Source organism: Hemicordylus capensis, chromosome 1 (genome assembly GCF_027244095.1).
Source record: "Hemicordylus capensis ecotype Gifberg chromosome 1, rHemCap1.1.pri, whole genome shotgun sequence".
NCBI lineage: Eukaryota > Metazoa > Chordata > Lepidosauria > Squamata > Cordylidae > Hemicordylus > Hemicordylus capensis.
Window position 1 is genome coordinate 52,674,434 of NC_069657.1, and position 15,507 is coordinate 52,689,940.

At 42.5% G+C, this 15,507-nt stretch overlaps 1 protein-coding gene across 13 annotated transcripts in view; it reads right to left on the reverse strand.

Annotated features, from left to right (window-relative positions):
- MIPOL1 (mirror-image polydactyly 1) overlaps positions 1 to 15,507 on the reverse strand; it is a 324,358-nt gene that overhangs the window by 235,349 nt on the left and 73,502 nt on the right. For all 13 annotated transcript variants that reach the window (XM_053275029.1, XM_053275075.1, XM_053275066.1 and 10 more), the window contains 3 exons: positions 11,802 to 12,039; positions 7,007 to 7,139; positions 927 to 1,032 (listed from right to left, as the gene is read on the reverse strand). In XM_053275029.1, the coding sequence (XP_053131004.1) occupies positions 927 to 1,032; positions 7,007 to 7,139; positions 11,802 to 12,039 (477 nt within the window). The remainder of the gene's footprint in view (positions 1 to 926; positions 1,033 to 7,006; positions 7,140 to 11,801; positions 12,040 to 15,507) is intronic.

A 15,507-nucleotide genomic window follows, 5' to 3' on the forward strand; every position in this document is an offset into this window, starting at 1 on the left:
ACTGAAGAATTTATTTCTTCCATTCCATTATCATTGCCAATAAGCTGGAGACAGTGTATCCTATGCAGTCAGATCCACTGCAGAGTTCATGTAAATTTAAAGTTTTCTAATATACAGAGTCCCTAGTATTAAGCATAATAATATTGCTGAGAAGAATCTTTAATAATGTTTTATGACTTTTTTCAAAATCATGCAGGGGAAGATTTATTGTATTCTCGTCTTCCTTTCAAGTGCTAAAAAACCTCTTTGATGTCGGTATTATAGCTTCATAATACTCTGGATCTAAGAATGCACAATAGTCTACCAAATTTAAAAATAACTAAAATTTTAAAACTCTCAAATTAAGAAAACTACATCTAAAATATATACAAATTATTAGTCTATTTCCAACATTTTGCTTTGGAAATTTCCTATAAGTCTAGATGGAAATTTGGGATTGTAAAATAGAATGTCACTAATTCATCAAAAACTAGATTTCTTGTCCCACCAACCTGAAGTCCAGGTTTCTAACTGAATGGAACATATGAGTATCACTATACAAAGGTATGTGAAGAGAGGAGAGTAGCATTAAAACAGTAAGTAGGTGAACTGCTGGTTGAAAGGTAGTGGCAGTGGTAATCATTATTTCCCTTGTTTGTTCAGAACCTTCCAACAAAACAAACAACCTTTATGTGATTGGATTGACATGGTGTTAACAACGCATTTAATGCCCAAATCAGTATGAATACAGGTAAAGCTCTCACTAATACCAGTACCAGGATGTTAAAGCCACCTATTTTCTAAGCAACTTTAAACAGCCTTACATCGAAAAGTCAAAACACCCCTCCTTTAGCAAATATATCTAATGTTCATTAAGCCACGTCATACAGCAACCAAGCGGACTGCATTAACCATATGGCCATCTGTTAAATGTTCATCTACTGTACCTGCAGCCTTTTCTGCAATCTTAGCTTCTGTTGCTCTCTCACACAGTTCTAAGTCCAGCTTTATTGTCTTCAGCTCCTTGTCCTTTTCAGACAGCTTGTTCTGGAGCTGAAGTGAAGGGAGAAAAATGTACATGTAAAGAGTGGGGGCACTGTATACAAAAATATACACCTAGTTCTTGCAAAGTGATACTTTTTCTTTGTTAACAAACCCAAGCACTGAGCAAAACAAATACAGATTAAAAATCATAGACAGCCATTTTGGCACACCAGAAAAAAGCCAAAACTCTGCAGTAGGGTAATATCATTATTACAACCATTATTTTTTAAAAAAACTACAACACCCCCCTACTCTGATGCAGAGGCGTAACTAGGGAAAATAGCGCCTAGGGCAAGCACTGAAATTGCGCCCCTGTACAAACAGGAATGATGGGACTTGTAGTCAACAATATCTGGAAATCCTTGTTAAAAGGAACACTGTATCATCTAGACATGGTTGTTGATCAAAACCTGAAAACATGAGCCATCTCTGTAAAAGACCTAGAACAACAGTCAGGAGTTATGCAAAGATTCCAAGTGTCATTTTCTCTGTCTCATCTCATTCTTTTAAAAAAAAAACATGACTTTGTCCTAGAGGATCACCTGCCCGAATAGCCACTAGCAAAATAGGGGAAGAAGAAGGTGGTCGTGGTGGTGGTGGTGGGTCTATGAACCAGTGAATGATTCCTGCCAGCCTTTGTCTTATGATGACTGTTGGCTCATGATGGGGTATATGTGCATTCACCACACCAGTGCTTACTTTGACACCAAGAGGGAGGAGGATACATTAGTTTGCCACACTAGACAGAGGAATTTGCAACAGGAGCAGACAGCCAAGTTCTGCCAGGGCCAAAACCAGCCCCTGCCAGACTAAGAAATCATTGTAATTTGCCCCTTCCTGTCACAAGCAGTGTGCTGTTCTTTTATTATTGACTCTAACTCTCAAATATCCCAGTCATGGATGGAAAATTCAGGGTCAATTTACAAGAGACACATTTTCTACATGGAAGTTCCTTCTGTGCAGGTGTTGTGTAGAAACCCATGTGTAGTGACCACCGGGGGCATAGCAAGGTTGGAATGGGCCAAGATGAGATTTTAAAATGGGCCCCCAGCCCCTCAAAGTCCAGGGCCTCCGCACATCCCAGGCCCCCAAGGATTTAAGTCTGATATTTCAAAATAAGTATGCTGCCTGGAAATACATTTCACTGAATACACACATGCACACTTCACAGTATAAAGTGATATACATTGAGTACTATATATTTGTGCTACTTTTGATGCCTAGAACACACTAGCAACGCTAATTATTAAAATGGCCCCCTCGCTGCAGATTAGCAAAGGAGACTTTCAACCATGCAGGGTGAGCCTATGTTTGTTTTCTCAGAATTCTGAACAAATTCAGTAAAGTTTGATTCCAGGAGGTTTTTCACACGAGGCTTTTAAAGCCCTTTAACACACATCTCCTCTGGAATGGAGGTGCTGCATTCACATGCTGGCCAGATGCACCCTGAAGTCCCTGCAAGTTATTGGAGAGCAGTTCACACACAAGAAAAATAAAATAAAATAAAATAAAATAAAAGCACAACACATGCTTCACAGTTCTCACTCAGACCTTCTGGGTTGCAAAACAACTTGAACATAAGTGCATTTATAAATGAATGAATGAAAGAAAGAATGAATAAATAAATATTTGTTCCAGAAGTTTTTGTAATTTTCTAACAAGCCACTTATAGGCCTTAGATAGTTTTTGTTTTTAAGCCAGCACATTTTTCAGTCTGTTTTAAATTAAATATTCAGAGACTTCTCAGTCTCGCCCCACCACCCATATCAAAGCCCTATGGCAAGCAGATCCCTATATATGGGGGTAACCACAAAAAGGAATTCACAGCCTACCTGCAAAAGCTGTGCTGGATGGTCTGGTCTGCTGCAGGGAGGGTCTGCTGCAGGGAGCTCAGCCAGCCTCCTTCCTGGCTTGCTGGAGCCTGCCGAGTTCAGGCTTCAGGAAGGCCTACTCGGAGGCCTACTCGGAGGCCTCCCTGGAAGCCCCGCCCACCCACCGATCAGCTGAGAGGCGGGGAGAGAAGAGCTCTGCAGTTTGCCGGAGCTGGAGGCAAATGGCTGAGGGGCCCTGGGGCTGGGCAATGGGGTGGGGGTGGCAGGAACTGGTGTGGCGCCCCCTCCCCAGTGGCGCCTAGGGCACGTGCCCTGCCTGCCCCCCCAGTTCCGCCTATGCTCTGATGCATAAACATTTCTTTAAATCCCCACTACTGGTGAACTCAAGATGGTTGAGTGCCCAACAGTTTGGAACTGAAATAAAGCCAAAAACAATAATGGTTTCAGCATACTTGGGGAACTCCCTAGGTATGCATAATTAATTTGCAAATTAAAAATAAATTCAGAACCTGTGCTTTGAAGACCTGACAGAAAGTTGAGAGCACAGAGTACAGGAAGAGCTTGGTTTTCATGGGGGTCCTGTTCTCAGCTAGTGCCGCAGGTATCGAAACCGTGAATACCAAGGCATTGGAGCAATGGAAATCTGGGGGTTAGGTTTCTGGATACTTAAATTGTTTCTGAAAACAGCCCTTAAAATAGTGAAAAATTGCCCTACCATGCTCCATGAGTCCCCTGTGTTCCAGCAATGCCCCCGCCAAAGCACAGAAACCTTTTCTTTGTGAAAATGAGCCAAAAGATAGCTCCCGATCTCTCTGGAATACAAAACAGCGGCTGGAAATGAACTCTGAAGTCATTTCCGGCTGCTTCTGATCCATGGATATGCAGATTTAACGATTTTTTGCTGGGTTTTCCTTGCATATACCAAGGTCGGATGCCAATTACCAGACAACAGATATGAGAAACTGAGAGTGCCGGACCTGCAATTAACAAGGTCCTACTGTAGTAGCAAAACACAGAGTGTTAAACGTACTGATTGACCAAAAATATCCAAACAAACCCACACATAGGAAAATGGAAGACAGGAAGTGAGAGGAAACTGACCCATAAAACAGCTTAAGACACATAATTTAACACCTCTTCCTGCACTATACATTTCAGGAAGAAAGGAAAGGAAAAAATAAATAAATAAATAAATAAATAAATAAATAAAATATACACACACACACACACACACCTTTTTCCACTGTTCAACACATGCCCCTTCAAAATACATAACAATGAAATGTTCAGGTTTGAGGCTGGTAGCCATTTCCAAACCTGACCCTTTAGCACAGCAGGGGAAAGCCTCAAAAACATGGGGTGGGTGTGCCCTCCGCCCTGAAATTGTTTTCTTTCAAAGCCAAACAGCACTAAAAGGGTTCCAGGCTGGCTGGAGCCCTTAACAAGAGGGCACCTAAGGGACTACGGGAACCCTGCAGTGTGTTGTTGAAAGTTCAATTTGTCTAAAGGCCAAGAGCAAAAGTGTCTCCCACACCTGCATTCCATTTTTTGGATTTTCCCTAAGAGGACAAATACTGTTATGCCCTAGTTTAATTTCACACATTCTGAAACTACCTTCTAAGCAAGCTTGAACCTCCAGTTGTTTTTGGACTACAACTCTCAGCATCTCCAACGACCATTCTGGCTGGGGAAGATGGGAGTTGTAGTTCAACTACATCTGGGGGGACAGGTTTGCCCAACCCTGTTCTAAGCTACAAGGACAAAGAAACAAAGGAGGTTGACTTAAGCACACAAGCCAGGATCTAAAATCAGTAAGTTCCATGTATACAGAGGGGCTTTGGAAATTGAAGGCAATTTCAAAGACACTTCAAGGTCAAAAGTCTCAATGAGTACGTAAGAATGTTTTGGGCCACAATTTCTAGAAATACTTTCTTTACAGCAGTACGATTTGTTGACCAACATAACTGAAAAGCTAAACAGGGTTGACAGCTTTCTTTTTTTGGTTTTATTTTACATGGTTTACAGTACAAATTTTATATTCTATCTTTAGAAAGATAAAGAATGAAACATTATTCACAAATTAAAACCATTCATGTATATATTTGTAATCTGAAATTGAAAGGACTTCCATACCTTGCTATTGGTTATATAAGAGCATTATATAACTTATGTAAGAGCATAACTTGGCAGCTTGTATTGCAAGTGAGGAAAGACTTCTGGTCTTGTGGTAGCAAGTGTGAATTGTCCCCTTTGCTAAGCAGGGTCTGCCCTGGTCTGCATTTGAATGGGAGACTACATGTTTGAGCAATGTAAGCTATTCCCCTTAGGGGAATGGGGCCATTCTGGGAAGAGCATCTGCATGCTTGCAGAAAGTTCCAAGTTCACTCCCTAGCATCTCCAAGACAGGACTGAGAGAAACTCCTGCCTGCAACCTTGGAGAAGCCGCTGCCAGTCTGTGGAGACAATACTGAGCTAGATGGACCAATGGTCTAAGGCAGCTTCCTATGTAACAGATGTATCACCAAATAGCATATTAACTAGAGGCATTACTGTCACATAAAGTATACCAGTTCTCACTTCAATTGCTGTTACTCTTTTGTTCATTTATGTGTGCGCTCGCTCTCGTTCTCTCTCTCTCTCTCTCTCTCTCACACACACACACCACTGTTCCCTCTAAGGCATGCACACATGCGTGTGCTCATGCATTTTTTATGTCCGCTCATTTAATATTAGCTCCTGCTCAGATTGAACCAGGAAGGTCCCACTCTGAATGCACATGTGCACACATTGCCTTGATACTGCCACCCAGAACAATACTCATTCCACACACAGATGAAAAAAATTAGAGAGAATACTGACCCCTACCTGTTAAAATAGCTTGTATCCTGAGAGAAGAAAATCTGGAGGCTAAAACGTTAACACCACACATTGATCCTAAGCTATTTTGGCAAGACAATCAGCATAGAAGTTCCACCTCCTTTTGAAGTCAGTTTTAGATATATACAGGATAGGGATGTGCAGAGCTCATTCATCGAACTGACCAGTCCAGCCAATCGGTTCGGCTGAACCGGTTCACATACCTACAGTTCTGTCCAAATTCCGTCCAAATTCGGACTGAACCACACCAAACAGTCCATGCACAACCCTAATATAGGAAACAGTCCAGCAAAGCCAGCTGTTTTCAAGGTCCACTGATGTCAGACAAAGAGATAAGTTAATAAAACTGCAGATAGGCATCACTTCACAGGGTGTGTTTGTTAGCCTACAAATAACTCTGATGGGCTGCAGGTCTCAGGGGAACTACAGGAACAAAGTACTATAAAAACAAATGAAACACATTTGGGAATAGGTGGTGTAAGATCAGGCTCCTAAAGCCAAGTGAAGAAAGAGTTAAAAGGGGCTGTACACACATACACATCGAAGTGGACATAGCTCAGTGGCTTTAAAAAAATTAGGCCTAAAAATAAAGATTTCTAATTTCTCCATTATTTTTGTTTCAATAACCATAGCATTAACCATTTATGGGCTTTTTTCACTTAAAAGATTTATCAGCTACTCTGCGATGAGATCTTGGTAATTCATTGCATATTTTATCAGTACCATTTAAAAATAATGAACACTAGATTGCTGCTCGTGCAAATAAGGACATTTGCAGAATGTGTTATCTGATCTATTCATTTCAAAGAACTTGTACAGAATGACTGATTTGAGGAGTTGAACTAATATTGCTAATATGTAAAAATCTGTGATCTAGAATGGATCTCTTTATCATCAATGTAAACTAGAGAGGTTTCATTGTTACATGGGGTTATCTCCCTATCACATTTAATACAAAGCCTACTGAGGTTATTCAGAGTATTTAATTAAACCACAGAAGATTCTGAATGAGTTCCACTTCTCCAAATTTCCAAGAGTAATGAGCCAGAAAGGACTGTGCAAGAATCTAGTTGATGCTAATATGTTCCTATAACTGTATCTGTGATGCCAATGATTAAGAACATCAAGACAGACAGACAGAATGCACTACGATCAACAAATCTTGATTTAAATAAACAACATCCCCGCAACAAAAGAAAGCTATATCTTTTCAATCAAAATTAAAGTAAAATTAGGGTTTGTTAACAAACTGTCCTATAATATTTCTTTTGTACCTTTTTATTGCTTGCCCTTAGAACATCCAATTCTTTTAACAGGAATGTAATATCCTTTTCTTTATTTAGGTCTTCAGTGCCATGAAAAAGATTCATGAAGTCAGACATAACGTTTCCTTCTTTTTCAGTAGAACTATAAGGAAATAGAAAAGATATGATCAATGAGTTCAACAGATTTCTCATTCAACCAGACATTTGCTACATCCAGGAGAGGAGCCATAACTCTGTGGAAAAAGCATACCCTTTGGGTACAAAAATTTTATTAATTGGCATTTACAATTTTAAAAGTACTAAGGTAACACAGCTAGAAAAGGTTTCTGCTTGAAACCATGGAGGCAGCACTGAGCCAGATGGATCCATTACCCTACTCAGTTATAATCATAACTGCATCTTGCACATTTCTGTATGCATTTGAAAACTTTCAAGCAATGCAAAGCAGATAGTTTTTATATTAAAGTAAGCAGCACTATACAAACACACTAGTGATGTGCCCGGACCGGTCTGGAGGTCATTCTAAAGGCCTCCGGACTGGGGCGGTTCAGGATTTGGGCAATTCGGGTGGGGTGTTGCTTTAAGAGCAGGGGGAGGGTTTACTACGCGCCCGTAGTTCCTTTAGTAATTGGGGTGGCAGGATAGCTCCCTGCCACCCCTTCCCCATTACACTGCTCAAGGCTCCCAGCCCAGGACCCAGAAGTCTTCTGTGTGCACGCACATCATGCGCGCACTTCATGTCTTTAAAAATATCCCCTAAGGCGGGGTGGCGGGGTTGCGGCATAATACCTAATAGCTAAGGAGGTATTGCAGCTGTGGCAGTAATTGGGGCGGCAGGATACCTCCTTGCCGCCCCTTCGCCCATTTCACTTCTAAAGGCTCCCAGGACTCAGAAGTCTTCTGCGCGCACACGTCGCGGAGACGTGAAGCACGTGCATGATGTGTGCGCACGCAGAAGACTTCTGGGTCCTGGGAGCCTTTAGAAGTGAAATGGGCGAAGGGGCGGCAGCTCTGTTGCCAGATTTGGCTTTTTTAAAGCCAAATTTTGGGTTACGGCCCATTTGACTCACAAGTATACCTGCTGCCCCAATTACTGCCGCCACCGCTGCAAGACCTCCTTAGGTATTAGGTATTATGCCGCAAACCCCCCCACCTTAGGGGATATTTTTAAAGACGTGAAGCACGCACGTTATGTGTTCACGCACAGAAGACTTCTGGGTCCTGGGCTGGGAGCCTTGAGCAGCGAAACGGGGGAAGGGGTGGCAGGGAGGTATCCTGTCGCCCCAATTACTAAAGGAACTATGGGCGCTGGAGGGGGAAAGTGGTGGGAGGGGTAAGTAAACCCTCCCCCCGCTCTTAAAGCAACCCCCCACCCCAGTGCCGGACCGCAGTTCGGCGGTTCCGTGCACACCCCTAAACCACACACACAGATGCACACACACACACACAAGCATACAAAAACTGCTTTAAAGCTTGAGTGAAAGACAAGATAAAAATTCTATTAATAAAATACATTATTTGAAAATATTGGCTGACATCTTAACCAAGTGATTGCAGAAGATCACTTGGTTCTAGTACAAAGCTTTTAGGTAAAGTGTACTGTCGAGTCAGTTTCAACTACTGGCGCCCACAGCGTCCTGTGGTTTTCTTTGGTAGAATACAGGAGGGGTTTACCATTGCCTCCTGCCACGCAGTAAGAGATGATGCCTTTTAGCATCTTCCTATATCGCTGCTGCCCAATAGTGTTTCCCATAGTCTGGGAAACATACCAGAGGGGATTCGAACTGGCAACCTTCTGCTTGTTAGTCAAACATTTCCCTGCTACACTGTTTAAGGTGGCTGTTGCACTAGCTAATTGTGCCAAGTCTGGAACATGCTTGCGCTACTGTTACATAACCTATGCCTCATTTGTTTTAAATGACATTTTTGTGCAAGCAATATAATTCTACACATTCCTGTTTCTTAGCACAATCATGCAATCTTCTTGCACTAGTGCAACTTTGCTCATTATTCAAGTGCTTTTTTAATCAGGATGTAAGAAAGTTGTAATTCAACTGAAGTGAAAATGGAACATCTGAGGAACAAAGAGCTGCTTAGATTAAGGGCTACAGTGGATGTACAATGGAACTAGGTTTAGGAATTGGGAGAAGACAGCACATGTCCTCCCCTTTTCCCATCTGTGAATTTCACTTACCTCAGGTTTGGTGTTATATGCAACATCACTAAACAATTACAATACAACTGAATACTTTTTAATTCACTTTAAAAAATGATTTGATCAAGAGCTTGCCTTGCTTTTAGGAACTTGCCTATATGATGCTTTTTAATCCCCCCCCACCTGTTAATTATCATTACATAAAACAAAGCAAAACTAATCAACTGTATGATGATTATAAAGATAGGAATGGAAACTACATTGATATCAAATACTGGCTGACAAGCTACAATTAGTAGATACACACTGGATATTCATATGTTAAACAATAAAGTTTAGAAGGTCTTAGAAGTATAGAGCAGAATTTCAACCATCTTTTACAAAACATGTTCATCATAGCCACACGTTAAAGTAAAGGTAAAGTTGTGCCATTGAATCAGTGTCGATTCCTGCTGACCACAGAGCCATGTGGTTTTCTTTGGTAGAATACAGGAGGGGTTTACCATTGCCATCTCCCGCACAGTATGAGATGATGCCTTTCAGCATCTTCCTATATCGCTGCTGCCCGATATAGGTGTTTCCCATAGTCTGTGAACCATATCAGCGGGGATTTGAACCAGCAACCTCTTGCTCCCTAGGCAAGTCACTTCACCGCTGCCCTTTTCTACAAAATCATGAATATATTTGAAGTTATGCATCACAGAGATCTTGTTATAATATCCTAAATATTTTATTTATTAAGTTATTTGTACCCCACCTTTTGATATTAAAACACCAAATCATATTTAAACAACCACTAACACTAAATCAGCCTTGAGCCCCTGGTGGCGCAGTGGTAAATCAACCGTGAACCCCTGGTTGCGCAGTGGTAAAACTGCCGCCCTGTAACCAGAAGGTTACAAGTTCGATCCTGACCAGGGGCTCAAGGTTGACTCAGCCTTCCATCCTTCCGAGGTCGGTAAAATGAGTACCCAGAATGTTGGGGGGCAATATGCTAAATCATTGTAAACCGCTTAGAGAGCTTCCAGCTATAGAGCGGTATATAAATGTAAGTGCTATTGCTATTGCTATTGCTAAATCAATTATACTAAATGCAAAAAACAAATCCATACTCTGCTATTTAAATGATTAGCGAACAAAAGTGTTTTCACCAGGTGAGAGGGCCAGAGAAGCCTCAAGGGGCAGCACATTGCAAAGGCAAGGAGCTACAACAGAAAAGTCCTATAATGCAACCCTGCCAGAAAACTACCACTGGTGAAGGAATGTAGTGCAGTACCTCAGATGCCTGTATACAATTCTCTAATTGAGGGAGCCATCTTATTTTTCTGGTGTAAATTAATCTGCCACTGCCTGGTGAAGTGTGTAAGGCATTGAGTAGAAACAAGGCCTTTTCTGTGATGGCCTAGATACTCTGGAACTCTCTCCCATTATAGGCCTGGTTAGCCCTCATTGTGGTGGTATTTTGCTGAATTTTGAAGATAGAACATTTAGTTTGAGGTGAGGGTTGCTGCTGGATGTTATTTGTGCATTCTCTGCTGTTTGTTGTTTTAGGCTGTTCATAATTATTGTTTCATTTGCGCGATTTGTTGTTGTTGTTGTGGGGCTGTTTTAATATAAATACCGTATTTTACGGACTATAAGACGCTATGGACTATAAGACGCACCTTCATTTTAATCCAGTTTTTCAGAGTTTTAACATATTAAACTGTTAAAACATATAAGACGCACCTGAATTTTGGCGGATATTTTTCGAGGAAAAAAGTGAGTCTTATAGTCCATAAAATACGGTAGCTGCTTTGTACCATAATTCATGGAACAAGCGGGATATAATTTTTTAAAAAAATGTAAACCAATCATCCTTTTGCCAAATAATTGTTCTATCTTTTTCGTCTAACCAAGACACCCTCAATCTTTGTCTTCTTTTGCAACTCCATACGTAATTTTACATATCATCTCCCATATTCCTATGCCATATGCTTCATGCAATGCGCTCTTGATCACTACCTATCCTTGGTTTTCTTTTAATCTGCTTCCTAGTATAGTGCCTTCACATAACTTCACTTCAAGAACTTAGAAAGAATCCTGCTATTCCTAGATTCACGTATCCGCGGTCAGGAAAAAGACACTCGAACTCGGCATACATGGGGTTGGGGATGACTACAAAAAAACCCCATGCCGACCTCGCATATCTGTGGGTCGGAGGTGGCCGGAAATGACCGCAGGGGTCATTTCCAGCTGCCATTTTCTTTGACGAGCCACAAAATGACAAGCCACAAAATGGCTCCCATCTTTGTTTAAAAATAGGGAGAAAAACATGCTGATTTGGGGCCGATTTGGTGCCAGAGCATGACTCAGGGGGAGCAGCAGAGCAAGATAAGCAGCCCCCCACAAAATTTGTCCACTTTTCAGCTGACCAGAAACCTAATCCCCGTGATCCCATAGGTTCCCTTAACTCGATATTTGCAGTTTCCATACCTGTGGCTGTAGCCCAGAATGGAACCCCCACAAATATCGAGGTCCACCTGTATCAGTCTTCTACCATTAATCCACTATGAATGGTCACTGATTTCCCATTAGCATATTTTGAAAAAATCTTGGTCATGATAAAAGAAACTGAATTAAAAAATCTAGAATGAATCATTTGCTTACCTTGACATTTCATCAGCACAAGAGACAGTATTATTTAGATGCGAAGTTTGGTCACAAACAGTGTGTACAATACTTAAGCTGGTTGTTGGCTGATCAGGTAGTTCTGTTTGCTCATGGTCTGTATGAGCATCCAATTCCCCTCTCTGCTGCAGCCTTGCTGAACTACTTTGGAAACACAGATAACTTGGGAAAGTTCCACTTTGCCTTTGCTCGGAGTTGTGATCCACGTTAAACATTTCTATTTGGAAAACAGCAAGATTTTACTGTTTAACTGAAGAATATAAATGTAAAGATAATCATTTCATACAGCTTAACTTTACTTCTAAAGTAAAGTACAACAAAGCATGTCTACACTACAGATTTGTATTAGTTTAAGTTAGTGATAAGAAACACTCAGAAAATAGCAGGGGCCAGTTTAGACCCTGCCACATTCCTAAAGATGTGACTTGGAGAACAACAGGGCCCAATCCCTCAGCCAACCCAACACACTTACCTAGCCTGCTGGTCCAGCAGGGGTGGCAGAAAACAGGAAGAGATCAGTCTCTCTAAACATTGTACCCAGGGGGCGGAGCCACCATTGAGCTACGGGTTCAAAGAACTCAGGATGCTTTCTTTCAAAGAAGGCACCCCACACATGCACCCTACTTCTGACATCAGACATGGGGTGTGTGGTTTAGCTCCCAAACGGGACCAAAGTAAGTCTTAAAGGCAGGGAGAGCTGCTCCTGGTCACTCTGAAAATGAAGCATTGGCTGTATTTAGCTCCCAAACAAGACCATGTGGCCCCGTTTGGGTGTTAAACCATGCCCCTGATGTCTGGCGTCAGACGCAGGGGGCATGGCTAACCATTCCCTGTATCTGATGTCAGATGCTGCTGCAGAGGGCGGGGCTAGGGACCACCGCAGGCCTCCCTCTGCACCTGATTGTCCCTTTCTGATACCTGGCACACTGCAGCTAGACATCAGAAAGAGGAGAAAAGTCTTCCCTCTTTCGCCAAAGCAGAAATGAATGTAAATAAGAGGGTAGGGAGGAAGATACATGGTCAGGAGAAAACTCAAGGTCTTCTCCAACTTGGATTAAAATCAGAGCTAGATAAGAACTTACAAGGCCAAGAATAGAGACCTGAATTAGGAGCAGGATTACAGGCATCCAAACCTCAATTTCAAAGCCAGGAAATATGGATTTGGAGTGCTTCACTAGTTTTAAACTGCACTGGCAGGCATGGTCCATCTGAGTGGCCAGAATCCCTCTTTGCTGCAATCCTGCTGAGCTTCTTTGGAAACACAAAAAAATTGGAGAAGTTCTTTGCCATCACTTGGAACTGTGCTCCCAGAAGTATAGTTTGAAAAAGATTGTGATAACTCACTGTTAAGATATTTCTAGTTTCCCACTGCCACAGAACTACAGTTCCCTGTAGGGAGGAGGAATGGCTATTTTATATGGCTTTAAGTCCAGTTTTCCTTCACTCCACTGGGAAAGACAATAAGGATTTGTGCTACCAAGCATTCTCTGAAATTCTAAAGTTTGTCCATGAAAATATATATAAGATGGTTTGCCCTTTTAGTACTTTCCTCCTCCCATCAATGAAAACATTATTCTACAAACATGTTTGATGTAATTTTCTACTTCACCACCAGAAACACAAAGATATTGGGCACTTGTACATGATCAGAAAGCAGTGTACCTTTTGCAGATTGGAAGAGTCCTTATCCCATATTGGACAGACGAGCAGAGCTTCCATTCAGCTTTGCAATCCCTGCTCCCAGACGAGCACCACAGGGGCGAGCCTGGATCGGGAAAGCCCGAGAACTGGGAGACCCTTCCCACAATGCACCATGTGTCCAGGAGGTGGGAAACCCCATGGAATAAGCAGCCATCTCTGATTAGCCACAAGGGGGCAGGATGTGGGCCCAGCTCTATTCAGGTCATTGCTAGCATGGGACCATAGCGAGTAGGGATGTGTAAACCAGTTCGAATTTGAACGGGTTCAAATTTGAACCAGTTCGGTTCAATGGTTCAAATTCGAACCGCACCAGCCATCAGGTTCGAGCTGCAGGTTCGAATTCGAACCAAACTGTGGGGTGGTTCATTTTGAACCTCCAAAAGTGGGCGGGGTGGTATCTGGCACCCATGGGTACCTACCATCCAGACTCCAAAGCAATCGACACTCATAAGATTTTTTCTGAATTTTTGAAATTTATTTTTTTTCCCCCAGAGGGTATAATGGGACCCGAACCAGCCCATTATCCCCTAGTGTGGAGCACCTAGGGGCACAAAAATAAGGTGGATGGTAGGCACCCAGGGGTGCCTACCACCCACAAAACCCCAAGGCAATCGGACACTCCTCCGATTATTAGTGAATTTTAAAAGTATTTTTGAATTCCTCATAGGGAATAATGAGGATTGCAGTAAATGTATAGCTTCATGTCGGGGGGAAAGGGATGGCCTAGAGCGGAGTGTGATGGGTGGTAGTTCCCAAGGGGGCAAGGAAACTATCAGAATTATTTGAAAGGAATTAGGCAAAGGGCTGATATTTAAGTGATTTTTGAAGTTTAAACATATTTAAGGTTTTTCTCCATAAAGAAGCATGGGGGTGTCAGCAGCCCCATAACTGCACTTGCGGGGTGCTGGGGTGGCCCAAAGTGAGTGGTGGTGTAGTGCACAGAGGGTGCCAACCACCCCCATGGGTTGCTAAACCATGGGGTACTGGGTTGTGTTGTTTCTGAGGTGTTCTGATTGTAGATTCTTTGGTAGCAAATGAGAGTGGATTCATGGTTTGTGATTGAAAATCTCATATCCCCTGGGTGCCTCCCCCCCACACACACTTGTGCCCCTAGGTGCTCCACAATAGGGGATAGTGGGCTGGTTCGAGTCCCATTATACCCTATGAGAAAAATAATTTAAAAAAAAAAATCAAATATTCATTAAAAAATCTTAGGAGTGTTCAATTGATTCGGGGTTTGGGTGGTTGTTGGCACCCATGGGCACTCCACAATAGGGAATAATGGGCTGGTTAGAATCCCATTATACCCTATGAGAAAAAAATAAATATATATTTCAAAAATTCATAAAAAGTTGTACGAGTGTCCGATTGCTTTGGGTTTGGGGTGGTAGGTACCCATGGGTGCCAGCTGCCACCCCACCCCCTTTTGGAGGTTCAAACTGGTTCAAACCGGTTCAAAACAGTTCAAATTCGAACCAAACCAGGGGGGTTCAAGCAAAACCAAAACTGAACGTCCCCCTCCTGGTTCGAACCTGGTTAGAATTTGAACCGAACCAGACAAACCGCTTTTGTGTACAATCCTAATAGTGAGTGCTGTGCAGAGCAGCACATTCACAGTTAGCAGCCCATCGAGCTGTAATGCTCTCTCATTAATATGGCAGCTGGCTGCCAGGACCTAAAAACACCAAAAAAGCAGACACATGACTGACAAGCCTAGGTACTGATAGCTTCTTTACTAACCTGGATTAAGAATAGGGGTGTGCACAGACCGATGTCTGCAGTTTGGTCCACAAATCGGTTCAGCTCATTCAGTGGTTCACAGTGAACCAATCTGGCAAGGAACTAGCAAGTCCCAGCGGTACTGCCGCTCTGGGCAGCTTCCAGGTGTGGCAGCATTCCCCCCAGCAGCCCACACTTGTCCCCACATGCATGGAGACCAGGTGCATGCCAGAGCCACCACTGCTGCTGCGTGGGTTGCTGGGGG